Below are 25,174 nucleotides of genomic sequence, written 5' to 3'. Positions count from 1 at the left end.
ACCTGGCCGCCCGCAACGTGCTGCTGGAGAACGAAAACGTGGTGAAAATCGGCGATTTCGGTTTAGCCAAAGCCATCCCGGAGGGCCACGAGTATTACCGCGTCTGCGAGGACGGCGACAGCCCCGTCTTTTGGTGAGGGCGCTTCCCCCCGGCCGTATTTTGAAAAAAGGGAAAAAGGGGGAGGGGGGGGGGGAAGAGGAATTTGGGGGGCGAGCGAGCGGAGGAAGGGGGCCGGTGAGTTTTGGGGCGGGCCGAGCCGTGCCGGCGGCTCAGGGGCGAATTTGCCGGCGCAGGTACGCCGTGGAATGCCTGAAGGAGTGTAAATTCTACTACGCCTCCGACGTCTGGTCTTTCGGGGTGACCCTCTACGAGCTCCTCACCCGCTGCGACGCCGGCCAGAGCCCCCCCGTGGTGAGCCCCCCTCGGCCATAGTGGTTTTCGGGTGCCAAACTGGTGGCACTGGGGGAGTTTTTTTGAGGGTTTTTTTCCCCGCGTTTTCACCCCCCCCCCCAGAAATTCATCGAGATGATCGGGGCGACGCAGGGGCAGATGACGGTGCTGCGGCTCATCGAGCTGCTGGAGCGGGGGAAGAGGCTGCCCAGTCCCAAGGATTGTCCCTGCGAGGTGACGTCGCGGCCCCCCCCATGGTGGCGGAGGGGTGGCCGGGCTGCAGCTGGGGGGTGGGAAATGGGGAGGGGGGGGGGGGGGGAAGTGGGGGAGGAAAGGGGGGAAATGGGAGGAGGGAATGGGGGCCGGGGATGGGTGGAAATAGGGAAGGGGAATGGGAGGGGGGAATGGGGGGAATGGGGGAGGGAAATGGGAGGAGGAAATGGGGAAAAATAGGGGAGGGAATGGGGAAAATGGGGGAGGGAAATGGGGGGAAATGGAAGGAAGAAATGGGGGGAATAGGAGAGGGGAAATGGGGAAAATGGGGGAGGGAAGTGGGGGAAATGGGAGGAGAGGAAAGGGGGAAATGGGGGAGGGAAGTGGGGGAGAGAAATGGGAAATGGGGGAGGGAAATAGGAGAAGGAAACGGGGGGAAATAGGAGAAGGAAATGGGAGGAGGAGAATGGGGGAAATAGGGAAGGGAAATTGGGAGAAATGGGGAAAAATGGGGGAGGAAATGGGAGAAAATGGGAGGAGGAAATGGGGAAAAATGGGGGAGGGAAATGGGGAAAAATGGGGGAGGGAAATGGGGAAAAATGGGGGAGGGAAATGGGGGAGGGAAGGGAAGAGTGGAAAAAGTGGGAAGGAGGAAAGTGGAGGGGAAGGGAAAAGTGAGAAGGAGGAAAAGTGAGGAAGAGGAAGGGGAAAAGTGGGGAAAGGGGAGGAGAAAATTGGGAAGGAGGAAAAATGAGGAAGACGAAGCGGGAGAAGGGAAGGGGGGAAGTGGGAAGGGGGAGTGGGGAGGGAAGGAGAAAAGCAGGAAAAGAACAGGAGGGAAGGGGGAAATGGGAAGGGGAAGAAGAGGGAAATGGGGAAGGGAAGGGGGAAATGGGAAGGGGAAGAAGAGGGAAATGGGGAAAGGGAAGGGGGAAATGGGGAAAGGGAAGGGGGAAATCGGGAAAGGGGGAAATGGGAAGGGGAAGGGGGAAATGGGGAAGGAAAGGGGGAAATGGGAAGGGGGAAATCGGGAAGGGGAAGGGGGGAAGGGGGAAATGGGGAAGGGAAGGGGGAAATGGAAAGGAGAAGGGGGAAATGGGGAAGGAAAGGGGGAAATGGAAAGGGGGAAATCGGGAAGGGGAAGGGGGGAAGGGGGAAATGGGGAAGGGAAGGGGGAAATGGAAAGGGGGAAATCAGGAAGGGGAAGGGGGGAAGGGGGAAATCGGGAAAGGGGGAAATGGGAAGGGGAAGGGGGAAATGGGGAAGGAAAGGGGGAAATGGAAAGGGGGAAATCGGGAAGGGGAAGGGAAGAAGGGGGAAATGGGAAGGGGAAGAAGGGGGAAATGGGAAGGGGAAGAAGGGGGAAATGAGGAAGGGAAGGGGGAAATGGGGAAGGGGAAAATGGGAAGGGGGAAAATGGGGAAGGGGAAGGGGAAAAAGCACCTAAGGCTGCGTCGTGCTGCGGGGAAGAGGAGGGGAAGGTGTGAGGAGAAGCGAGGGGCGCCCCCCCCCTCCTCCCCCCCCCCGTTTCCCCCCCCCCCCCCCCCCCCCCCCATTTCCCGCCTCCATCCTCTTCCTCCCCAGATCTACCGGCTGATGAAGAACTGCTGGGAAGCGGAGGCCTCTTTCCGCCCCGCCTTCCACAACCTCGTCCCCATCCTCAAGAACTTCCAGGAAAAATACCGGGCTCAGGCTCCCTCCGTCTTCAGCCTCTGCTGAGCGCCGCCCCCCCCGTGCCTGGACACCAAAACTTGGGGGGGGGGGGGGGGGAAGCTGGCGAGGTGAGCACCCATGGGACCCACCCCCCGCCCCCCCCACCGAACACTGTGAATGAAACTGTGGGGAAAGACAAGGGGGGGGACACGGATTTATGGCCTTATACCCCCCACTGCCATCGCTCCCTCCTCTTCCTCGCGGAGCGGCCGAAACCCCGCTGGGGGGGGGGGGGGGGAATTGTTGCCTTTGGGGGGCCCCCCCTGCCTTCCCGATGGGATTTGGGGCGCCCCCCTGCCTTCCCCGTGGGATTTGGGGCACCCCCCTGCCTTCCCCGTGGGATTTGGGGCGCCTCCCCCCTCCCAATGGGATTTGGGGGGCCCCCCCCGCCTTCCCCGTGGGATTTGGGGCGCCCCCCCGCCTTCCCCGTGGGATTTGGGGCGCCCCCCCGCCTTCCCGCTGGGATTTGGGGCACCCCCCCCACCTTCCCGCTGGGATTTGGGGCGCCCCCCCGCCTTCCCCGTGGGATTTGGGGCGCCCCCCCGCCTTCCCGCTGGGATTTGGGGCACCCCCCCCACCTTCCCAATGGGATTTGGGGTGCCCCCCTGCCTTCCCGATGATATTCGGGGCACCCCCCTGCCTTCCCAATGGGATTCGGGGCACGCCCCCCCCCCCCCCCGCCTTCCTGCTGGGATTCAGGGTGCCCCCCCCCCCACTTTCTGCTGGGATTTGGGGCACTGGATCCCCTTCCCGATGGGATCTGCGGTGCCCCTCCCCGGATTTGGGGTGCCCCTCCCCGCAAAAGCAAAAGAATTTGGCACTTTATTGGGGTTGGGGGGCTCCCTGCGTTTCTGCCCCCCCCCCCCGGCCTTTGCCCCAGGACTGGTTTTGGGGTGCCGGAGGGGGGGGGGGCGAGGGGGGGCTGGATGCCCCCCCCCCAACCTGCAAGGGGAGGCTGCCCCCCGCCCCCCCCCCCACCCTGTTATTTATTACCTGCTGTCGGCCCCCCCCAGGAGTCGGGGGGGGGGGAGGTTGTGGGGGCCCCCCCTTTGCGCCCCCCCCCCGCGGAATAGTGCCCCAATAAAGGATGGACCGACCCCCCCTCCCCTCTTTTGTGGCCTGGCGGGGAGACGGGGGAGGGCAGGGGTCCCTATAGGGGATGGAGGGTGTCTCTTGGGGTCTCTATGGGGCTGGGGGGAGGGTGTGTGTGTCATGCCCCATAGGGGGAGTGGGGGGGTGATAAGGGGGTGTCTCGGGGTCCCTATAGAGCTGGGGGGGGGGGGCGGTCCCTATAGGTGATGGGGGGTTGTCTCAGGGTCCCTATAGGGCTGGGGGGGGGGCGGTCATGCCCTATAGGAAGAGTGGGGGGGGTCCCTATAGGGCTGGGGGGGGGGGCAGTCATGCCCTATAGGGGGAGTGGGGGGGTGTTGGGGGATTGTCTCGGGGTCCCTATAGGGCTGCGGGGGGGTCATGCCCTATAGGGGGAGTGGGGGGGGGGTCCCTATAGGGTGAGGGGGGTGTCTCAGGGTCCCTATAGGGGGTGTGTGGGGGTCAGGGTCCCTATAGGGGATGGGGGAGTGTCCCTATAGGGTGGGGGGTGTGTGTCAGAGGACACTATGGGATGAGGGGGGGTCCCTATAGGGTGGGGGGGGGCGTGAGGGGTCCCTATAGCGCCCAATGGGAGGGGTCAGGGTCCCCTATAGAACGGGAAGGGCCAGGGCCCCTATAGGGTGCGGGGGGGGGGGGTCAAGGGTGAGGGGGCGGGGCCCCGGCGACGCAACCAATCGGGAGTGGCAGCTCGCAGGGCTCGTCCGCCCGCACCCAATCAGGAGGCGGGATGCTAATAAGCGGCGCCTCCGTCCAATAGAAGGCCGCGGTGCTGCCGGCTTGTTTTTTTCGCCCTGCCCAATCAGCGCCCGCCATGCTACCGCGGGGGCGGGGCGGGCGGGCGGGCCAATGGGGCGGCGGCGTCTTGGCGCCGCTCTACCCGCCGCCCGCCGCTCGATGGTCCCAGGAGGCGGCGGGAACCCAAGATGGCGGCGGCGCTGTCGGTGGCGGGCGCCGTGAGGGCCCCGAGCCCGGCGCTGCCGGCGGCGGCGGGCCCAGGACCGGGGCCGGGCCGGGCCCCCGAAGAGGAACTGCCGGTGCTGGAGCCCGCCGAGGTGCGGAGCCGCCTGGAGCGCAGCGCCCGCCAGTTCCGTAACCGCCGCAAGGTGCTGATCCGCGGGCTGCCGGCGGACGTCAGCAACCAGGTGCGGCGGAACGGGAAAGGGACTGGGGGGAGCTGAGGGGGAACCGGGGGGGGGGGGGGACCGGGAACGGGGGAGGGGGGTCTGAGGGGAGACCGGGACCGGGACGGGGGGAGCTGAGGGAAGACCGGGACTGGAACCGGAATGAGACCGGGAACGGGGTGGAGTTGAGAGGGGCCCGGGCCCGGGACGAGACCGGGAGTAGACCGGGAACGGGGCGGGGCTGAGGGGAGACCGGGACCGGGGAGGGCGTTGAGAGGGCCCCGGGATGAGGCAGGGGCTGAGGGGAGACCGGGCGGGTGTTGTGGAAGGGCCTGGGGGTGTTGGACCCCCCCCCGGGGTGGGGTGTAGCTGGGCCCAGTACCGGTGAGGAACCGGGATAACGGGCAGTGTGGGACCGAGGGGGGGGCATCCCCAAATCCTTTTTTTCGGGGCTTCCTGACCCCCCCTAAATCCTGCCTCTGGAGGGGTGGGGGGGCTTTAACAGCTCCCTGGGGAGGAAGAGGGGAGTCCCCCCCACCCCCTGCGTCACCCGTCAAACCCGGCTCTGACAAAGACCCAGCACCGCTTAACGAGCCCCCCCCGCCCCCGCAAAAGCCTCAGCATTCCGGCTGCCCGCTTTTTAATTCCTCTTTCCTCTCCCCGTAAACCGGAGTTAATTATTGTTAATTATCGCCCCGGGGGTGTCAGGGAGGCCAAAGGTCTGTAAATCATTTCGGGGGAGGGCAAAGTCATCAGGAACTGGTTTGTAGGTGTTTGTCTGGGAGGAGGAGCAGCTTCCTGATGGGATAAACACCCTCAGGGTGGCAAATTGGGGACAAGGGAGGTGACGCTGCGAGGGAGGGAGGGTGACATCGGGGCGAAGGGGTGGCTTTAGCATACGCTGAGCCCCGGGGGAGCGTCTTTGCTTTGAATCAAGACCTTTCCCGCTCCTAAATCCAGGAAAAAACGGAGGTATTTTGTGGGGAACCCGTAAGAATTCAGGGATTTGCTGGAATTTCTCCCGAAGAGTTGATTCTTTTGTTATTATTATTTTATATTTTTTTTAATTTGAATTATTTTTATGGAAAACGCGGCTGCTTATCCAGGAAGTCCACGATCTGCTGAGCGACTACGAGCTGAAATACTGCTTTGTGGACAAATACAAAGGGACTGGTGAGTAAGCTGCTCTGGCGCCGAGCGCCCGGCTCCGGTGAACGCTCTCTCCCGGCCCCAAATCCAGCACCGCCACCGGGCTCAGCCCCCCCCTCAACACCCCCGCCCCGGTGCCGCGTGCGGTAGCTTTAATGCTGCGGGAGAAGCAACGCCTTATTCCGCGGCGATTCCCCACCCGTCCCTGCTTTGACAGCAGGTGGAAAATTCACGGTTTACACCGCCCCCCCCCCGCCCCGCCACGAGACTTTGAGTTGTGGGGTGGGATTTACGTTGCTTTTCCGAAGCGAGGGGGTTCAATCCGGCCCTTCTTGGGGTCTGTGCCTGCTGGTGTTATCCCCCCCCGACTCAAAACCAGTTCATGGGGGTAGAAAATGCTGGGGCGGGGGACACACGTTACTCCAACTGGGGGGGTGAGTGTGGCTGTGACTTGGGGACACTGTTCCCGGTGTGTCCCCAGAGCTCGGGGACATGTTGCCTTGTGCGAGGCTTCACCGAGGACGGTGTGATTTCCCTGGCTGGCGCTCGCTGAGTCCTTACCTCGGTGCTGCGGGCACTAACGGTGGCCGGAGGGGCGAATTTTACACCCCCCCCCCCCGACTCCGATTGCTCGGGGTTTAACTCCGCGCCTCGCTAGCCTTCACCTTTTGGGGTAAAAAAGAAAAAAAAAAAAAAAAAAAAAAAAAAAAAGGAAAAGAAAGGGCCAAACCTCACCTTTCCCTCCCGGTTCCCTTCCCGCAGCGTTTGTCACTTTGCTCAATGGGGAACAAGCGGAATCGGCCATCAAAAAATTCCACCTGAGCAAACTGCGGGAGAAAGAGATTTCGGTGCAGCTGCAACCCACGGACGCTCTCCTCTGCATCGCCAACCTCCCCCAGCTCTACACCCAGCAACAATTCGAAGAGCTGGTCCGTCCTTTCGGCAACCTGGAACGTTGTTTCCTGGTTTACAGCGAGAAAACGGGACACTCGAAAGGTTACGGCTTCGTGGAATATATGAAAAAGGATTCGGCGGCCAGAGCCAAGTCGGATTTGTTGGGGAAGCAGTTGGGGACGAGGACTCTCTACGTCCACTGGATGGACGTCAACCAGTTGACGTTGGAGCTTCTCCATTCCAAGTGCTTGTGCGTCGACAAGCTGCCCCACAACTACACCGACCTCGAGGAGCTGCGGCAGGTCTTTTCCGCCGCCTGCCCCCCCACTTTCTGCCAGGTGAGAGAAGAGGAAAAGGGGGGGGGGATTTTTTTGGGGGGGGGGGGGCGCCATTTGAGGTGGTTTTTTCTTGGGGTGCGGCCTCTCGTTGAACTCCCGGGGAGACCCAAGCCAGCGGCACCCTCGTATCGGGCAGCGGGGAAATGATTCTGGCCTGGGAATCCGGCCATGGAACTCGGAAAGGCTTTTCGTCTGTGGGATCGTGTTTATGGGAGCAATGTGGGGAGGAGGAAAGGGGAATAGCAAGATTTAAGGTTTTTAATTAATTTTTAATTGGCTTAAAGTTTTTAGTTAAAAACAATGTCAACGGGGGGAAGGATGTCAGGACTTTCCTTTTCAACTGAAAGAGCCGGGGGTGAGAAAAATTATTACCCAAGACAATTTTCTAATTAAAAAAAATACGCAAAAACCATTGAAAAAGCTATAAAATAATTGAGAAATTGAAAATAGTGGTACCTCTGGTCTGAGAAGAGGTCTCGGCACCTGCAAAAGAATATGAGAAAGGGTTTAATCAAGGGTTTAATAATTAAAATACGGGTCGTTTGTATTTAAAATTGGAAAGAAATCCGAAAATCACGGGTCCTTCAGCACCTTTTGTTCATGGGGCGCCCGGGTCCTTCCACACTTTGGGGTGGGGGGGGAATGCTGCTGGGCACCTGAGGCAGTAAAATCGCTTTGCGGTCCGGCTGTTTCTAATAGAAAATCAAATTCCCCGTTTATGTGAATAAATTTTCATTTATTCCCGAAGTGATTTAATTCAAGAACTTCTGCCGGAGCAGCCAGAGGGAACTATTGTGCGTTGGGGAGAGCGCGGAGACCAAAAAATGCTCCCCGACGAGTAGAAATCTGTGGGAATCTGCAGGAAAGTCTGTGATTTGGCTCTTAAAAACCTGAAGTGGTTTGATTTTTGTCTGCTGCGGCGTCATCGCTTTAATTCTCTGAATTTATCTAATCCTTTGGCTTTTAACTGAGCCCCTCGCAACCACAAAACCGCTTTGATTTATGATGCCGATAAGACAAGCTGGGGGGGTGAAGGGCTGGAGAGCAGCCCCGAGGAGAAAGATTTGGGGGTGTTGGGGGGAGAAAAAGCTCAGCAGGAGCCAGCAAGGTGCACTGGTAGCCCGGAAAGCCACCGGCAACCTGGGCTGCATTCCCAACAGGGCGAGAGGGGGGGATTCTGCCCCTTTGCCTCCGGCTCTGGGGCCATGGGAAGGACGCGGAGCTGCGGGAGCGGGGCCGGAGGAGGCCCCGGAGATGCTGGGAGGGCTGGAGCCCCTCTGCTGTGGGGCCAGGCTGAGCTGGGGGGGTTCAGCCTGGAGAAGAGAAGGCTCCGGGGAGACCTTGGAGCCCCTTCCAGTCCCTAAAGGGGCTCTGGGAAAGCCGGGAAGGGACTCTGGATCAGGGAGGGGAGCCGTGGGACGAGGGGGGATGGGTTTAAACTGAAAAAGGGGAGATTTAGGGGAGATATTAGAAGAAATTCTTCACTCTGAGGGTGGTGAGATGCCAGAACAGAGAAGCTGTGGCTGCCCCATCCCTGGAGGGGTCCAAGGCCAGGTTGGCCGGGGCTTTGGGCTACCTGGGCTAGTAAGAGATGGCCCTGCCCAGGGCAGGGGGTGGCACTGGGTGGTCTTTAAGGTCCCTCCCATCCCAAACCAGTCTGTGTTTCTCTCGCTTGTTTTCTCTACAGCATCCGGGTGATCTCTCGTGGCACTAACCCTCCTTTTTCCGTCCCTCTCTCTTCCCAGTTGGCCTACGGGCAGGACGGGCAACTGAAAGGCTTTGCTGTCCTGGAATACGAGTCGGCGGCGATGGCCGAGATGGTCCAACAGGCCACCGATGGTTTGCCGCTCGCCGGGAATCATGTCCGAGTCTCCTTCTGCGCTCCCGGCCCTCCCGGCCGCAGCATGTTGGCCGCCCTGATAGCCGCGCAGGCGACGGTGAGGCTTCCTCCTCCTCCTCCTCCTCATTCCTTCCTCTCCCAGCTTGCCGTCACCACGACGGCATTCCCAAGGTCACATATCCAGCCTGGACCAGGCTGTTGCGAAGCAGCTGGCACATTTCCCATCGGATTCCCTACGGAGCAGCCGTCTGTTGCCTGGAGCTCCTTCTTCTGGGTGTCTCTACCAGGCTCCCATCGCACGGCACAAATTCCCCCCCACCACGTTTCCATGTGTTGCCTCAAAATTCCGAGCAGGAATGTCGGTTGTTGCCAAAAATCCAGCGACCGCTCGGCGGGGAGAGCTTTTCCAGGCGGGATCGCAGATGGCGTAGCTGCCGGCGGCGATGGCCTCGGTGCAGGGCTGGCTCGGTCGATTCCTCCCTTTCCTACAACGAGATATTTAGGAATGGTTTTACTGGGAACTGGATTTTTGGGAGCTGGAATCTCGCTGCTTTGGGGAGTAAAAGGCAAATTCAGGGTGGCACCTTGTGGGGAAAGCCTAGAAGTTGTTTATTTTGCTTTTAACATGCTTTTTTTGGGGGGGTTTTAAGGCGCTGAATCGTGGGAAAGGGCTTCTCCCCGAGCCGAATATCCTCCAAATTCTCAACAGCCTGGGAAATCCCGCTTCCCTCCAGCTGCTGCTCAACCCCCTGCTCCATGGAGCTGTCGGAGGCAAACAGGGTAAGGCCCAACGCCGCGCGGAGGCCGGCGGCGGGGGTTTGTCCTCGCTGCTGCAGGCGCTTCCTCTGGTGTTTTTTTTCCCCTTCCCAGGAATCCTCGGCGCCGCTCCCTCCGTGCCGCTGGTCGCCAACCCGGCTCTTTCCACGGCTCTGCTCCAACTGGCCCTGCAGAACCAAACCCAAGCGCAGCAGGTAGGAGGGAATTTCCCCGCCCTGTGCCGGCTTTTTTACACCGATGCCGCTCTCGTGCCGGAATTTTTACGCTGCCGCGAGAAGCCAGTCTGCTTTTAGATCAGGGGCCTGATCCGCTTTTAAATCCAGGGGTTTCCAAACCCGGCAGCGAGCTGGTGCCGCCGCTATTTTCCGCGCCCTCTTCTCTCCGCCTCACGCGTTTTCTCCCCGAAACCCTCGAGAGGGGAGCACAGAGAGGCTTAAATCTCCCTGCCGCGCTTCTCGCTCTCTCCGCGCCTCTCGAAACCGCCCCGCGCTTGGTTTTCTCCTCTTTTTTTTCCTCTTTTTTTTTTTTTTGAGTGATTTTTCTATCTTTTTTTTTTTTTTCTTTTTTTTTTTGGCTCTTTCTCGCTCTGCTTTCTGCCCCAGAAGGCATTGCTTGGCAACTCCCTGTTACTGCAGAACCAGGCCTGGACCCAGCTGCTGCAGAACAAGGAGAACCAAACCCTCTTCCATGTGAGCGGTAGGAGGCAGCCGGCGCGTTACCGTGCTGTGTGTGTGGTTGGGGAGGGGGGGGGCTCCCCCCACCCCGCCATCCGACGCCTTCCCCGCGTCCTCTTCCCCCTCTTTGAAAACCGAGGGTGACACCAGTCAACCCGGTGCTGCCGGAGTCGCTCCTTGCGGGGGGGAACCCCATCGTTGCTCCCATTTGGGGCCCCGCGGCGGTTCCTCTCCAGCCTCGTTGTCTCTCTCCATCCCGCTCCGGGTGAGAAAAGGGGAGCCCTTACCCCCCCCCATTTTTCCTGGGCTCTCCTTCAACTTGCCACCCCGGCAAACCGTTTCGGTGCAGTGTCGGCTCCTTGGTTTTGGGCCAAACGGGCCCTTTTTGAACCCGAAAAAATCGGTGCTGAACCATCCCTCCCCCCCCAGCCCCGCCCCCGCCGCGTTATTTCTGCTTAAAGACCGATGAAATTCTCCGGGTGCCCGCGCCGTGTTTTTCACCGAGCTTTTAGCCGCCATCTCTTGCCGCTTCCGTTCCCCCTCCATCCTGCCGGCGCTGGGGTTTATCCGCCGCCTCCGGGACTCCGGATTCACGGCGGATCCGTCGGGAATCCGCCGGCGTTAACCTCCCGCTGTCTTTAGCAGAAACCGGGGATCCTGGGCGACTCGCCGCTGAGCTCCCTGCCCCACGGCGCCCTGGCTTTGGCCAACGCTCCGGCGCAGCCCCCCAACCAGCTCCTGGGAGAGCTTTCCTCCGGTAAGAGGCGGCATCACGGAATGCCGAGAGCCCACCGTGGCTTTTTTCGGCAGAGAACTGGGCGGGGGGAGTTCACCGTGCTTTGGGGCGCGCCGCCGGTGCCACCCGTATCCTTCTGTCTTCCCCAGGTGGCCCCTTGCCCGGTGAGATGGCTCAGGGTCACGTAAAATCACCGATTTTGCCTTCCGGAAATGTACCGCTGGCTTCTTTCCTTGCTCCGGTGGGAGTAGACCGGGAAAATGCCGTGTTGGGGACTCAAGTGCCTCAGCTCACCCCTCCCGCCGTCACCCCCCCGGCCCTGCAGGGTCTCACCACCTCCCTCCTGGGCTCCGTCATCAGCGGCCTCCAAAAACCAAAGCAGGGCGAGAACGGCCCCCCCGCCTCCGGGGTAAGGTCCCCTGGCGCCGGGACAAGCCTGTGACACCTCGGGGCGGTGGGGGGGGGAGTTGGGGGGGTGTCTGCGCTGTCACCAAATGTTCTCCAGTGGGGTTTGGATGCCCGAGCCCCTCGGGGAGTCACCTGAGCCACTCAAACCCCTCCAGGAGCCACCCGAGACCCCAGGGGAGCGACCGGAGACACTGGACCACCCCAGGGAGCCACTTAAGCCCCTTGAGAAGCCCCCTGAGCCCCCCGGGGAGCCACCTGAGCCCCCCAGGGAGCCACATGAGCCCCCTGAGTCCCCCATGGAGCCATTTAAGCCCCTCAAGGAGCCACCTGAGGCCCCTGGGGAGCGATTGGAGCCCCCTGAGCCCCCCTTGAGGAGCCACTGGAGTTCCCCAGGGAGCGGCCGGAGCCACCTGACCCCCCCTTGGGAGCCACTTCAGCCCCTCAAGGAGCCCCCTGGGGAGCGACTGGAGCCCCCTGAGCCCCCCAGGGAGCCACTTCAGCCCCTCAAGGAGCCCCTTGGGGAGTGACTGGAGCCCCCCAAGCCCCCCGGGGAGCCATTTGAGCCCCTCAAGGAGCCCCCTGAACCCCTGGGGAGTGACTGGAGCCCCCCAAGCCCCCCAGGGAGCCACTTAAGCCCCTCGAGGAGCCCCCTGGGGAGCGACTGGAGCCCCCCAAGCCCCCCAGGGAGCCGTTTAAGCCCCTCAAGGAGCCCCCTGAACCCCTGGGGAGTGACTGGAGCCCCCTGAACCCCCCAGGGAGCCACTTAAGACCCTCAAGGAGCCCCCTGAGCCCCCCAGGGAGCCACTTAAGCCCCTCGAGGAGCCCCCTGGGGAGCAACTGGAGCCCCCCAAGCCCCCCAGGGAGCCACTTAAGCCCCTCAGGGAGCCCCCTGAACCCCTGGGGAGTGACCGTAGCCCCCCAGGGAGCCACTTAAGCCCCTCAAGGAGCCCCCTGAGCCCCCCAGGGAGCCACTTAAGCCCCTCACGGAGCCCCCTGAACCCCTGGGGAGTGACCGTAGCCCCCCAGGGAGCCACTTAAGCCCCTCAAGGAGCCCCCTGAGCCCCCCAGGGAGCCCCCTGAACCACACCCCCCCCCCAATATTTCTCCCGCAGGTCTCGCTCCTGGGGGAGCCCCCCAAAGACTTCAAAATTCCTCTCAACCCCTACCTGAACCTGCACAGCCTCCTGCCGGCGAACAGCCTGGGAGGTGAGCACCCCCCCTTGCCCCCCCTACACCCCGTTTCGCACCCACCTCTCCCCCCCCCGGCCCCGTGGGGCTGGAGACAAAAAACGAGGAGAAAGGGGTGGATTTCTCCCCCCCCGGCCCCGACAAATTTCTGCCTTTTCAGGTGCTGCCGGCAAAGGGTTTAACCTGAAAAGCGGGGTTTTGGGGAGCGTGGCCAACCCCCCCCGCGTCTCCCAGCCCCCCCTGGCCGACCCCCTTCTGCCCGCGCCCGGCCTGGCCGGGGACACCTACGCCTTCGACTACCAGCCGGTTGGTGCTGGGGGGGCTTTCTTGGGGGGGGCTAGAAGGGTTTTTGGGGGGGCTAGAAGGGTTTTTGGGGACGTAGGTGGTTTTTGGGGGGGCTAGAAGGGTTTTTTGGGGACTAATAGGTTTGGGTGGGCTAGAAGGGTGTTTGGGGGGGGCTAGAAGGGGTTTTGGGGGGGTTAGGAGGCCTGGGGGCTTAGAATGTTTTTTTGGGGGGGTTGGAATTTTTTTTGGGGGGGTTAGAAGGTTTCTGAGGAGGTTAGAAGGGTTTGGGGGGGGAGGTTGAAGGTGCTTTTTGGGGGGGGTTAAGAAGGGGGTTTTGGGGGGATTAGGGGCTGGGGGGGGCTTTGAAGGGGGTTTTGGGGGGGCTTTGAAAGTTTATTTGGGGGGGTTAGAGGGGTTTGGGGGTGTTAGTTGTTTTTTTCGGGGGGTTAGAAGGGTTTAGGGGGTGTTAGAGGGGTTTTGGGGGGGTACAGGGTGTTTTGGGGGTTGGGGAGGGTATTGGGGGGGGGTTAGAAGGTTTTTGGGGGGGGGGGTTGGAGGGTTTTTTTCCCCTCTGACACCCCCCCACGCCTTTGTCTCTGGGAAGGATCTGGGCTCCCGGCTTTTCCCCCCTCCCCGAGACCAGGCTGGCCCCGTCCTGGGGGGCTTCGGGCCCAGCAGGCACAAGGTAAAAAGCCCCCCCCCCGCCTTGTTGGTGGGGGGGGGGAAATGGGTAAGGCTGGGGGGGGGAAATAGGTAAGTGGAGGGGGAAGGGTAAGTGGAGGGGGAAGGGTAAGGGGGGGGGAATGGGTAATTGGGGGGGGGGGGAAAGGGTAAAGGGGGGGGGTCCCTGATTGTCCCCTTCCCCTTCCAGCTCTCTTCATCTCCGGGCTTCGAGCGGGGGGGGGGTTTGGCCCCCCCCTTGCCCCCCTTTTACTCAGGATCCCCCAGTTCCTACTTCACCAGTGGCCTTCAAGCTGGGCTCAAGCAGAGTCACCTCAACAAGGTGAGCCCCCCCGCCCCCCCCACCTCCGTGTCCCCAAATTTTGGGGGCCTCCCCAAGCTTTGGGGACCCCCCCCTTTTTATTTCCGCCCCTCCCCCCCCCCCAGGCCGTCGGGATGCCACCGTCGGGCTCCGCCGACGCCGTCCTCGCCTTGGCACCCCCCAGCCACTCGCACAACTCCCACTCAAAGGTAAGACACCCCCCCCCCTCCAAAATCCCCCTGATTCACCCCCCCAAAAAAAAAAACAACCCTTTTTTTATATATATATATTTTTTTATTATTATTTTTTTTTCTTCCAGACCCCCCTGGGGGGGCAAAAAAGAGCCTTCTCCCACCTCCTGCCCTCCCCGGAGCCCAGCCCCGAAGGCTGCTACGTGGGGCAACACTCCCAGGGCCTGGGGGGCCACTACGCCGACTCCTACCTGAAGCGCAAGAGGATATTTTAACGGCCCCCCCCCTCAAAAAAAAAAAAAAAAATCCCCCCTCCCCCCCTGTAAATCTTGTACAAACGTGGGTTGTTTGGTTTTTTTTAATTTTTTTAAATGTTTTGTCCTTTTTTTTTTTTTTTTGGCGGGGGGGGCGCAGGGATTTTTGAAGGGTTTTAAAGTGATACGAATGACTTGACACCCCCCCACCCCCGAGGATGGGGCGGGGGGGGGGGTGTCTCTCTCTGCATTCCCCCCTCACCCCCCCCAGGGGCCGTAAGGGGGTCACTGAGAGCCCCCCCCTTTCCTTCCCCAGTTCCCCCCCCCCCCTTCTTTTTTCCCCAGTTTCCCCCTCCCTTTTTTTTTCCCCAGTGCCCCCCCCTCTCCCAGAGCAGTAACTGGGAGCTGCGTGTGCGTGTCCCCCCCCCCCACCCCCCCCCCCCCAAAACACGCGCTCCCTGCCTTAAACCACTGCCTGGGGGGAGAAAGTGGGACCCTACCCCCTGGCCTTGCCCCCCCCCCCCATTTCACCCGGGGGGGGGGGGGGGCGGCTGTTTGTGTTTTATTTCGTTTTTAAAGACTGGAGCTGAGATTTTACACTTTTTTGGGGGTAAAAGTTGCTTTTTACTTTAATGCTCGTTTTTTATTGCCTTTTTTTTTTTTTTTTTTTTTTTTTTTTTTTTTTTTAAATAAAAGGTTCCTCCCTTCCTGGCTGGGGGGGGGCTTTGCCTTCTCCTCCCCCCCCCCCCCCCAGGTTGGGGGGGGACGCAGACGCCTTCGCTGAGGGGGGGGGGTTCCCTGCCCTCCTTTCTCTTCCCCCCCCCTCTTTTTTTTTGGGGGGGTTTCTTGGGTTTTGAGTTGTTTGCCCTGTTTCTACTGTCGCCGCTGTCTGGTTTTGCTGTACGGGGGGGGGTGGTGGGGGGGTGGTGTGTGTCCTCCCCCCCCCCCGCCCCCAACGGACCCCCCCCTCTCAAAGTAAAGCTATATTTATATCGCTTCTTCCTTTATTTTTGTTCATTTATATTCACTGTGACATTGTTATCCCTAATGAGGTAGCCCCCCCTTAATTTGTCCCTTGTCAGTTTGTCCCCCCCCCCCAATTTGTCCTTATCTGTGTGTGTGTCCATGTCCCCCCCCAGTTTGTCCCTATCACCCACAAAACTGTCCCTCCCCCACCCCACCCCAAGCAAAGGGGTGGGGGGGGTGCTGGGTGTAACGTCCCCCCCAACACCAGGCCTCTTCCCGTCCCGTCCACCCCCCCGCGGTTATTCCCCCCCCCTCGCCATGAGTGGGGTCCCCTCCTTGTCCCCCCCAGTTTAGGGGTCTCCCATGTGCCCTCTCCTCATGCACAGAGCCCCCCCCATTATAGTTTCCATGGCTCCCCCTCTTTTACATGGACCCCCCCATTATACGTGTCCCCTGGGTCCCCATCCTCGTGCAAGAGCCCCCCCCCGCAATGCGAGGGGCCCCCCCGAACACCCACCCCCTCTTCGTTTAATGAGGCGGTTTAATTACTGGGGGGGGGGGGGGGGGGGGGGGGGGGGGGTGTTGGGCGGCACTAGACCAGCGCGTCTCCCTTCTGCGTCCACCAACCTCGGGTCACGTGGGCGCGGGTCACGTGGCGCCCCATCATGGCGGCCTCCATAGCGGCGGCGAGCGGCGGCTCCGTGACGCGGCGGCTGCTGCGGGGGGCGGTGAGAGCCTGAGCGGCGGCGGGGCCGCGGCCGAGGAACCGGAGGGCGCCGTGTGGGTACCGGAGGGGTCCCGGGGCGGCGGTACGGGCACCGGGCGGGTGGCTTCGGTGTTCCTCGGTGCTGACTCCCGGTGTCCCCCAGGGTGAACGTCGTCTTCGTGGACCGGGAGGGGCGGCACGTCCCGGTGCGGGGCCGCGTCGGGGACAACGTGCTGCACCTGGCGCAGCGACACGGGCTGGAGCTGGAGGGTCGGTACCGGGTACGGGCACCGGGGCCGGGGGGGGGGACGGTCGGACCGGGATCGGGGCTGCCGGGGGACACAATTGAGACACAACCGGGACCGGGGCGGGGGGGGTCCGGACCGGACAGGGGAGTCCCGGCCGCATCGTGAACCGGTTACCGGGGGAGAGGGAGTCCTGGTGCCGGGGGGGGGGTCCGGTCCCGAGGGGGTGGTCCCGGTGCTGAGGGTGGTCCCGGGAGGGAAGTTCCCGGTGGCGGGGGGGGGTCATGGCGGGGGGGGAGTTCCCGGTACCGGGGTGTCCCGGTGTCGGAGGGGAACTGCGGGGGCGGGGAGGGAAATGTGTCCCTGTAGCGGGGGGGGGTCCCGGTGCTGAAGGGGAGTCCCGGGGGGGGGGGTGGTCCCGGTGTTGGGGGCGGAGCCTGTGGGGGGCGTTCCCGGTGTCGGGGGGGAGGTTCCCGGTTCCGAGGGGGTGTCCCGGTCCCGGGGGGGTCCCGGTGCTGAGGGGGGGTCACCCTGTCCCGCCCCCCAGGCGCCTGCGAGGCCTCTCTGGCCTGTTCCACCTGCCACGTCTATGTCAGCGCCCCCCACCTCGACCGGCTGCCGGCCCCCGACGAGCGGTAACGGCCCCCCCGGGACCCCCCCGCCCCCCCCCCGAGTCTGGGATCCTGTGTCGTGTCCCCCCCCCCCCGTGCCCTCCCCCTCCCCGTGTCCCCACTGTCTTCTGGGACCCCCCCGAGACCCCTGGTGACCCTCCCCCCTGGAACCCCTGACTCCCCCCTGGGACTCCCATGACCCCCCCCCCAAAACCCCTGACTGTCCCCCCCCAGGGACCCAGCAGCCCCCTGGGGACCCTCTTGACCCCCCCAGGGACCACAGTCCCCCCCTGGAACCCCTGACCCCCCCCCCAGACCCCAACACTCCCCCCTGGAACCCCTGACCCCCCCCCCAGGTGACCCAGTACCCCCCCCAGGGACCCCCAGCCCCCAACAGCCCCATCACGGACCTTTGATGCCCCCCATGGACTCCCCTTGACCCCCCCCCGGGGACCACAACCGCCCCCCCCCAGACCCCCGCCCCCCCCCCCAGACCCCAACAGCCCCCCCTCAGGGATTGCAGCCCCCCCCCCCCGGGACCCCCAGATCCCACCAGCCCCATCGCAGACCCCTGACGCCCCCCAGGGACCCCCTTGAGCCACCCCAGATGCAAGACACCCCCCCCCCGACCCCAACAGCCCCCCCTGGAACCCCTGACCCCCCCCCGGTGCCCCCCACCCCTCTAACCCCCCCTTCCCCAGCCTCCCCCCACCACCCCGTGGCCACGATCTCCACTTGAGCCTCCCCACGCTCTGCCCCCACCGGCCTCGGGGGGGGGGCCCCCAACCCCATGGGACCCCTCCACAGCGTTCCCCCCCCCGCCATTTGTGTCCCCCCCCCCAGGGAAGACGACCTGCTGGACCAGGCCCCGCTGCTGCAGGAGAATTCCCGCCTGGGCTGCCAGATCCTGCTGAGCCCGGAGCTGGAGGGGCCCATTTCACCCTCCCCAAAGTCACCCGCAACTTCTACGTGGACGGGCACGTCCCCAAACCCCACTGACGGCGGCGGGGGGGGGACACACACACACACACGACACCCCCCCGGCAGGATAAACGCCCCCCCCCCCCCCCCCGCGGGGAAGAAACCCCTCCAGGAGGAGGAAAACCCACCCCCACCAAGGACGAAGAAACGTCCCCCGGGAGGATGAAACCGCCCCACGGAGGATGAACGCCCCCCCCGCAGCGGGATGGAACCCCCCCCGTGGAGGATGAACACCCCCTCCAAGGAGGATGAAACCCCCCCAGGAGGATTAAAACCCCCCAAGGAGGAAACCCCCCCCCAGGAGGATGAAGCTCCCCCCCAGGAGGATTAAGACCCCCCCAAGGAGAATGAAACCCCCCCCAAGGAGGATGAACACCCCCCCCAAGGAGGATGAAACCCCCCCAGGAGGATTAAAACCCCCCAAGGAGGATGAAACCCCCCCCAGGAGGATGAACACCCCCCTCAAGAAGGATGAAACCCCCCCCAGGAGGATTAAGACCCCCCAAGGAGGATGAACCCCCCCCCAGCAGGATGAAACCCCCCCCAAGAGGATGAAGCTCCCCCCCAGGAGGATTAAAACCCCCTAAGGAGAATGAAACCCCCCCCAGCAGGATGAAACACACCCCCGGAGGATTAAACCCCCCCCCAGGAGGATGAACCCCCAACCCGAGGAGGATTAAACCCCCCCAAGGAGGATGAACCCCCCCTCCAGGAGGATGCAAAGCCCCCCAGCAAGGGGGGGCCGCGGTTTGTTGATAATAAATCTCATCAAAATGGGGCTCGGGGTCCCTTTGGGGGGGGGGTCGGGGTCCCCCTGGGGTTGTTGGGGTCCCTTTTGGGGGGGGGAATATTCGGGGTTCCCTGGGGGTCATTTCCCCCCGCCCCAAGTGGGGAGGGGTCAAGGTGTGGGGTTTGGGGGGGGGATTTGGGTGCCGGGGGGGTGTCAGAGAGCATGTGGGGCTGGACCCCCCCCTCCCCGGCTGTGGGATATGGGGGGGGTGACTCCCCCACTGCTGCCCCATCCTGGGGGGGGTGTCTCTGGGTGTCTCTGCCTCTTAGGGGGTCCCTGCCCCATATGGGGTCATGCCCCACTGTGGGGGGGGTCCCTGTCCTGTCCGGGGGGGGGGGGTGTCCTGCCCCATCTGGGGTCCTGCCCCACCCTGGGGGTCCCTGACCCACTCTGGGGGGGGCCCTGCCCCACCCTGGGGGTCCTGCCCCATTCTGGGGGGGGTCCCTGCCCCATCTGGGGTCCTGCCCCACACCGGGGGGTCCCTGCCCCACTCTGGGGGGGGTCCCTCCCCTGTCCTGGGGGGGTGTCCTACCCCACCTTGGGGGGTCCCTGACCCGTCCTGGGGGGTCCCTGCCCCACACCGGGGGTCCCTGCCCCACTCTGGGGGGGTCCCTCCCCTCTCCTGGGGGGGTGTCCTGCCCCACCTTGGGGGTCCTGTCTCCGTCTGGGGTCCTGCCCCACACCGGGGGTCCCTGCCCTGTCCTGGGGGGTGTCTTACCCCACCTTGGGGGTCCCTGCCCCACTCTGGGGGGGTCCCTCCCCTGTCCTGGGGGGGTGTCCTACCCCACCTTGGGGGTCCCTGACCCGTCCTGGGGGGTCCCTGCCCCACACCGGGGGTCCCTGCCCCACTCTGGGGGGGTGTCCTACCCCACCTTGGGGGTCCCTGACCCGTCCTGGGGGGTCCCTGCCCCACACCGGGGGTCCCTGCCCCACTCTGGGGGGGTGTCCTACCCCACCTTGGGGGTCCCTGACCCGTCCTGGGGGGTCCCTGCCCTATGCCGGGGGCGGGTCCTGCCCCACCCTGGGGGGGTCCTGCCCCTCTCTGCGGGGGGGGGTCCTGCCCCACACCGGAGGTCCCTGTCCCGTCCTGGTGTCCCCGCCCGCGGGGTCCCTCCCCGCTGCCCCACCGCTCCCACCCCCCCACCCCCGGCTGCCCCCGCCCCCGCGCAGCTGGGGCCGGTTTAGGGCCGGGGCCGGGGCCGCTCCCGGGGCCGGTGCCGGTGCCGGTGATGGCGGAGCAGCTCTTCCTGGAGGGGCAGCCCCCCGACTTCTCGCTGCTGCAGCGGCTGCTCTGCCTGGAGCCTGAGCCCTGCCGCCCCCTCCTGCCGCCCCCCAGCCCCGGGGGGGGCACCGCCGCCGGCCCCCGAGCCCCCAGGTGAGAACCGGGGACACCGGGATGCCGTTCCTACCCGGGGGAACCGGGGGGGGCCCGGCCCGGGGGGGAACCGGGGGCAGGGGGAGCCGGGGTGGCTCAGACCGAGGAAAGCGGGACCGGGGGGAATCGGAGGCACCGGGAGAACCGGGGGTGGTCCCGTCCGGGGGGGAACCGGGGACACTTGGACCGGGGACGGTCGAACCCGGGGGCACCGGGAGTGGAGACGGTCGGACCCGGGGAAAACCGGGGGCACCGGGACCGGGGGGGCACCGGGACCGGAGGGAACCGGGGACACCGGGACCAGGGACGGGCGGATCCGGGGAAACCGGGGTCACTGGAACAGGGGGGAACCGGGGCACCGGGACCCCGCTCCTGCCCGGGGGAACCGGGGGGAGGCCCGGCCGGGGGGCAACCGGGGGCACCCGGACCGGGGACGGTCAGATCGGGGGGGAACCGGGACACCGGGACCGGGGACGGTCAGATCGGGGGGGAACCGGGGGCACCGGGACCGGGGACGGTCAGACCGGGGTAAAACCGGGAGCACCGGGACTGGGGAGGAACCGGGGACACCGGGAGCGAGGGTGGCTCAGACCGGGGGGAATCGGGGGCACCGGAACCGGGGGGAATGGGGGTTACCGGGACCGGGGACGGTCTGGCTGGGGGTGAACCGGGGGCACCGGGACCGGGGGACGGTCGGACCCGGGGAAACCGGGATCACTGGGACGGAGGGGGTGGACCGGGGCCGGTCTGGCTGGGGGAGAACCGGGACCGGGGACGATCAGACTGGGGGGAACGGGGGGGCACCGGCCCGGGGATGGTCAGATCGGGGCGGGGGGGGGGAACCGGGGAGGAACCGGGGGTTCCCCATCCCACCCCCCCGCGCCCTAACGCCCCCCCCCGGGGGCAGGGTCCCGGTTCCCTCCCCGGCTCCCCGGAGCCCCCCCGGCGTCCCCGGGGTCTCACTTCCTGCAGGAGACGGCGCGGCAGCTGGCCCCCCCCGAGCCCCCCCGCCGCCTCCCGCCGCCCCCTCGGAGCACCCGGGGCTCCCCCCGACCCCCGCCGGCGGGCCCCGATGTCCTCAGCCTCATCAGCCTCCAGTGCCGGCACCTGGCCGGTGCCACCAGTAACGGCACTGGTAACGGCGGCGGCACCGGTAACGGCACCAGTAAGGGTGGTGGCACCAGTACGGGCCCCGGTACCGGGCGGCGACGGAAGCAGGCGGCCCCCCAGCGCGGCGCGGAGCCCCGGGACCCTCTTTCCGTGGGGTGACCTTCCGCATGCGCCTGGGCTTCCCCGGCCGGCAGCACCGAAGGCTGCGGCCTCCTCATCACCGCCCGCGGGCCGCAGGTACCGGCACAGCGCGGCCGCTCCGTCCGTCTGTCCGTCTGCACCCCCGGGCACCCCCGGCCGCTCCGTCCGGATGCACCTCTGGGGACTTCCAGACTCTTGCTGCTCTGTCTGTCTGTCCGGATCCACCCCTGGGCACCCCTGGACCACGGGATGCAACCGTCCGTCTGTCCGGATGCACCTTTGGGCACCTTGGGCTGCTCCGTCCGTCTGTCCAGATACACTTTTGGGCCACGGGCTGCTCGTCTGTCTGTCCGGATGCACCTTTGGAACCCCCAGACTCTTGGCTGCTCCGTCCACACTGTCGAGCCGCACCCCTGGGCACCCCCGGACGCTCCGTCCATCTGTCCGGATGCACCTTTGGGAACCCCAGACTCTTGGCTGCTCTGTCCGTCTGTCTGGATGCACCCCTGGGCACCCCCAGCCGCTCTGTCCGGGTGCACCCCTGGGATCCATGGGCTGCTCCGTCCATCTGTCCGGATGCACTTCTGGGCCACGGGCTGCTCCGTCCGTCTGTCCGGTGGCACCCCTGGCTGCTCCGTCTGTCTGTCCGGATGCACCTTTGGGAACCCCAGACTCTTGGCTGCACCGTCCGTCTGTCCGGGTGCACCCCTGGGGTCCCTGGGCTGCTCCATCCATCTGTCCGGCTGCACCCCCGGGCACCCCCGGCCACTCCGTCCGTCTGTCCGGATGCACCTCTGGGGACTTCCAGACTCTTGGCTGCTCTGTCCATCTGTCCGGGATGCACCCCCAGGCACCCCCAGACCACAGATGCACCGTCTGTCTGTCCGGGTGCACCCCTGGGATCCATGGGCTGCTCCATCCGTCTGTCCGGATGCACCTTTGGGAACCCCCAGACTCTTGGCTGCTCCGTCCGTCTGTCCGGGTGCACCCCTGGGATCCCTGGGCTGCTCCGTCCGTCTGTCCGGATGCACTTTTGGGCCACAGGCTGCTCCGTCTGTCTGTCCGGATGCACCTCTGGGGAATTCCAGAGTCTTGGCTGCTCCGTCCGTCTGTCCAGGTGCACCCTGGGATCCCTGGGCTGCTCCATCCGTCTGTCCGGATGCTCCTCTGGGCACCCCTGGACCATGGGATGCACTGTCCGTCTGTCTGGATGCACCTTTGGGCACGGGCCGCTCCGTCCGTCTGTCCGGGTGCACCCCTGGGATCCTGGGCTGCTCCATCCATCTGTCCGGATGCTCTTCTGGGCACCTCTGGACCACGGGCTGCTCTGTCCGTCTGTCCGGATGCGCCCCTGGACACCCCCAGACCTCAACCTGCCCCGTCCGTCTGTCCGGACGCCCCCCAGGGCTGCTCTGTCCGTCTGTCCAGCTGCACCCCCCCCCACCCCGGCCACCTGGGGCTGCCCCCTCCCTCCGTCCATCCGTCCATCTGTCCGTCCGGATGTCCCCCCCCGGACCACAGGACCAGCATCTGTCCGTCTGCACCTTCTCCCCCCCCCCCCGCAACGGTGACCCCTGGGGACCCAGCAGCCCCCTGGGGGGGGGTGTGTGTCCCCATTCAGGGGGGTGTCGCCATTCCGGGGCGGGGGGGGGGGAGGTTGTGCCCATTCCAGGGGGTCCCCCCCATTGGGGGGTGTGTGTGTCCGTCCCAATTCTGGGGGGGTCCCCCTTATTCCAGGGGTCCCCCTTATTCCGGGGTGGGGGTGTCCCCATTGCGGGGCGGGGGGGGGGTGTGGAATTTCCCCCATTCCAGGGGTCCCTCAATTCTGGGGGAGGGGGTCCCTCAATTCTGGGGGAGGGGGTCCCTCTATTCTGGGGGGGGTCCCCCTATTCCGGGGAGGGTCCCCCCGTTCCAGGGGTGTCCCCATTTGGGGGGATGTCCCCATTCCGGGGATTCCCCTCATTCTGGGGAGGGTGTCCCACTCGGGGGGGGGTGGGGTGGGGTGTCCCCATTCCGGGGGTGTCCCCACACTCCCCTTGACGCTACCCCGCCTCCCCCCCATTTTCCCACAGGGATCGCAGGCGGAGCCGGGGGGGCAGCCCCCAGCCGGCCCCCCCGGGGTGGGCAGCAGCTCGGAGGACGACGCTCCCCTTGCCCAGGGTAAGGCCTTGTCGGGGGGGGGGGGGGGGAGATTTTGGGGGGTGTTTGGGGGTGTCGTTGTGTGTCCATCCCCCCCCCCCCCCCTCCCCAGCAGGGCTGGGTTTGGGGGTGCAGCTACGTGTGTCCCCCCCCCCAGGGAGCAAACGCTGCGCCTCCTGCAAGACGCGCCGGACCCCGCTCTGGCGAGCGGCCGAGAACGGGACCCCCCTCTGCAACGCCTGCGGCATCAGGTAGGGGACAGGGACCCCGCCTTGGTGACATCCGTCCCCGTCCCCCCCCCCCCCCTTGGTGACATTTTCCCCCGGGGACACCCCCTGGCACCGGCGTCACCCCCGGGATTTCTCCCAGGTACAAGAAGTACCGGGTGCGGTGCCGGCGATGCTGGAACGTCCCCGGGAAGAGCGAGACCCCCGTCCCGATGTCCCCACTGCGGGGAGCGGTGTCACCCCGCCGGCGGCGGGGGGAGGAGGTGACGGCGAGGACCCCAGGGACGACGGTGGCGGCGGTGGAGGGCTGGGGGGGACGGGACAGGGGGTGTTGGGGTCCTGGCTGGTCCCTTGGGAGCAATTAAAGGTCCTGGTGCTGGTGGCAGCTCGGCGTGTCCCCGTGTCACATGCTGCGGGGGTGACGGTTGTGGCATCGGGGGGGACTTTAGGGGAGCTAGGTCTTGGGGCCATCACTGGTGGCTCGGTGGCCCCCGGCAGGAACTGTGAGGATGAAGAGGGGGGGGCCTTGGCTGTGGGTTGGGGACATGGGATGGGCTTGGGACATCGAGGTGGTGACCAGGCTGGGGGTCCCTGTCCCTGACACGGGGCTGGGGACATGGGATGGGGCCTGGGGACAACATGGTGGTGGCCATCGGGGGGTTCCTGTCCCTCACTGTGGGCTGGGGACACAGGATGGGAGTTGGGACATCAAGCTGGTGGCCGGACTGGGGGTCCCTGTCCCTGGCTGTGGGTTGGGGACATGGGATGGGGCTTGGGGACAAGGCGGTGGTGGCCCATCTGGGTTCCCTGTCCCTGGCTGTGGGCTGGGGACATGGGATGGTGCTTGGGGACAATGCGGTGGTGGCCCATCTGGGGTTCCCTGGCTCTGGGTTGGGGACATGGGATGGGGCTTGGGGACAATGCGGTGGTGGCCCATCTGGGGTTCCCTGTCCCTGGCTGTGGGTTGGGGACATGGGATGGTGCTTGGGGACAATGCGGTGGTGGCCCATCTGGGTTCCCGGTGGCCCATCTGGGGTTCCCTGTCCCTGGCTGTGGGTTGGGGACATGGGATGGGGCTTGGGGACAAGGCGGTGGTGGCCCATCTGGGGTTCCCTGTCCCTGGCTGTGGTTGGGGACATGGGATGGTGCTTGGGGACAAGGCGGTGGTGGCCCATCTGGGGTTCCCTGTCCCTGGCTGTGGGTTGGGGACATGGGATGGTGCTTGGGGACAATGCGGTGGTGGCCCATCTGGGGTTCCCTGTCCCTGGCTGTGAGTTGGGGACATGGGATGGGGCTTGGGGACAATGCGGTGGTGGCCCATCTGGGGGTCCCTGTCCCTGGCTGTGGGTTGGGGACATGGGATGGGGCAGACGCCTGGGTCCCCTCCCTGGAGCTGGCAGCCGGGGGGTGTGTGTGTGTGTGTGTCCCCCGCTCCGAGCCGACGTCACCGTCATCCTCCCTCCCATTAAAACGGAATTATTTATTATTTATTTATCGGACCCGGGAAGCGCCGGCGGCCGCGGCCCCCCCCGAGCATCCCCCCCCGGAGCATCCCCCCCCCGGAGCATCCCCCCCCCGGAGCATCCCCCCCCGCGAGCATCCCCCCCGCGAGCATCCCC

The 25,174-nt window shown here is 65.0% G+C and overlaps 4 protein-coding genes across 9 annotated transcripts in view; all 4 read left to right on the top strand.

The window, feature by feature from the left end:
* TYK2 (tyrosine kinase 2) overlaps positions 1 to 2,694 on the top strand; it is a 25,178-nt gene extending 22,484 nt beyond the window's left edge. The window contains 4 exon segments of the mRNA XM_063318955.1: positions 3 to 133; positions 295 to 412; positions 515 to 625; positions 2,189 to 2,694. Of these exon segments, the coding sequence (XP_063175025.1) occupies positions 3 to 133; positions 295 to 412; positions 515 to 625; positions 2,189 to 2,323 (495 nt within the window). The 3' untranslated portion in view covers positions 2,324 to 2,694.
* Positions 2,695 to 4,246: 1,552 nt separating this feature from the next.
* On the top strand, positions 4,247 to 14,628 carry RAVER1 (ribonucleoprotein, PTB binding 1). 6 transcript variants are annotated; one of them, XM_063319032.1, is made up of 15 exons: positions 4,247 to 4,569; positions 5,655 to 5,721; positions 6,460 to 6,929; positions 8,675 to 8,866; positions 9,420 to 9,549; positions 9,640 to 9,740; positions 10,152 to 10,235; positions 10,863 to 10,977; positions 11,106 to 11,365; positions 12,477 to 12,570; positions 12,713 to 12,858; positions 13,442 to 13,522; positions 13,709 to 13,840; positions 13,945 to 14,028; positions 14,139 to 14,628. In XM_063319032.1, exons 1-15 carry the CDS (start codon positions 4,351 to 4,353, stop codon positions 14,283 to 14,285), a joined length of 2,322 nt encoding a protein of 773 aa, XP_063175102.1. In that variant the 5' UTR covers positions 4,247 to 4,350; the 3' UTR covers positions 14,286 to 14,628. The 6 variants fall into 6 exon arrangements, with proteins under 6 accessions (XP_063175102.1, XP_063175100.1, XP_063175103.1 ...); XM_063319030.1 differs by having other exon boundaries at positions 10,149 to 10,235; XM_063319033.1 differs by having other exon boundaries at positions 4,248 to 4,569; positions 10,866 to 10,977.
* A 1,252-nt stretch (positions 14,629 to 15,880) lies between these two features.
* Positions 15,881 to 18,149, top strand: FDX2 (ferredoxin 2). Its single transcript, XM_063319009.1, is given in 6 exon segments — positions 15,881 to 15,953; positions 15,956 to 16,010; positions 16,100 to 16,206; positions 16,729 to 16,816; positions 17,636 to 17,721; positions 17,724 to 18,149. Coding segments are annotated over 6 exon segments (462 nt in total). The 5' UTR covers positions 15,881 to 15,895; the 3' UTR covers positions 17,792 to 18,149.
* A 2,797-nt stretch (positions 18,150 to 20,946) lies between these two features.
* ZGLP1 (zinc finger GATA like protein 1) lies at positions 20,947 to 23,920 on the top strand. The gene is made up of 4 exons (XM_063318954.1): positions 20,947 to 22,306; positions 23,262 to 23,349; positions 23,486 to 23,579; positions 23,698 to 23,920. Exons 1-4 carry the CDS (start codon positions 21,011 to 21,013, stop codon positions 23,918 to 23,920), a joined length of 1,701 nt encoding a protein of 566 aa, XP_063175024.1. The 5' UTR covers positions 20,947 to 21,010.
* Positions 23,921 to 25,174: the final 1,254 nt, after the last annotated feature.

Source organism: Chroicocephalus ridibundus, chromosome 29 (assembly GCF_963924245.1).
Source record: "Chroicocephalus ridibundus chromosome 29, bChrRid1.1, whole genome shotgun sequence".
Classification (NCBI taxonomy): Eukaryota; Metazoa; Chordata; class Aves; order Charadriiformes; family Laridae; genus Chroicocephalus; species Chroicocephalus ridibundus.
Note: the sequence above shows the minus strand (reverse complement) of the source record. Positions and strands in the feature narration are given on the sequence as shown.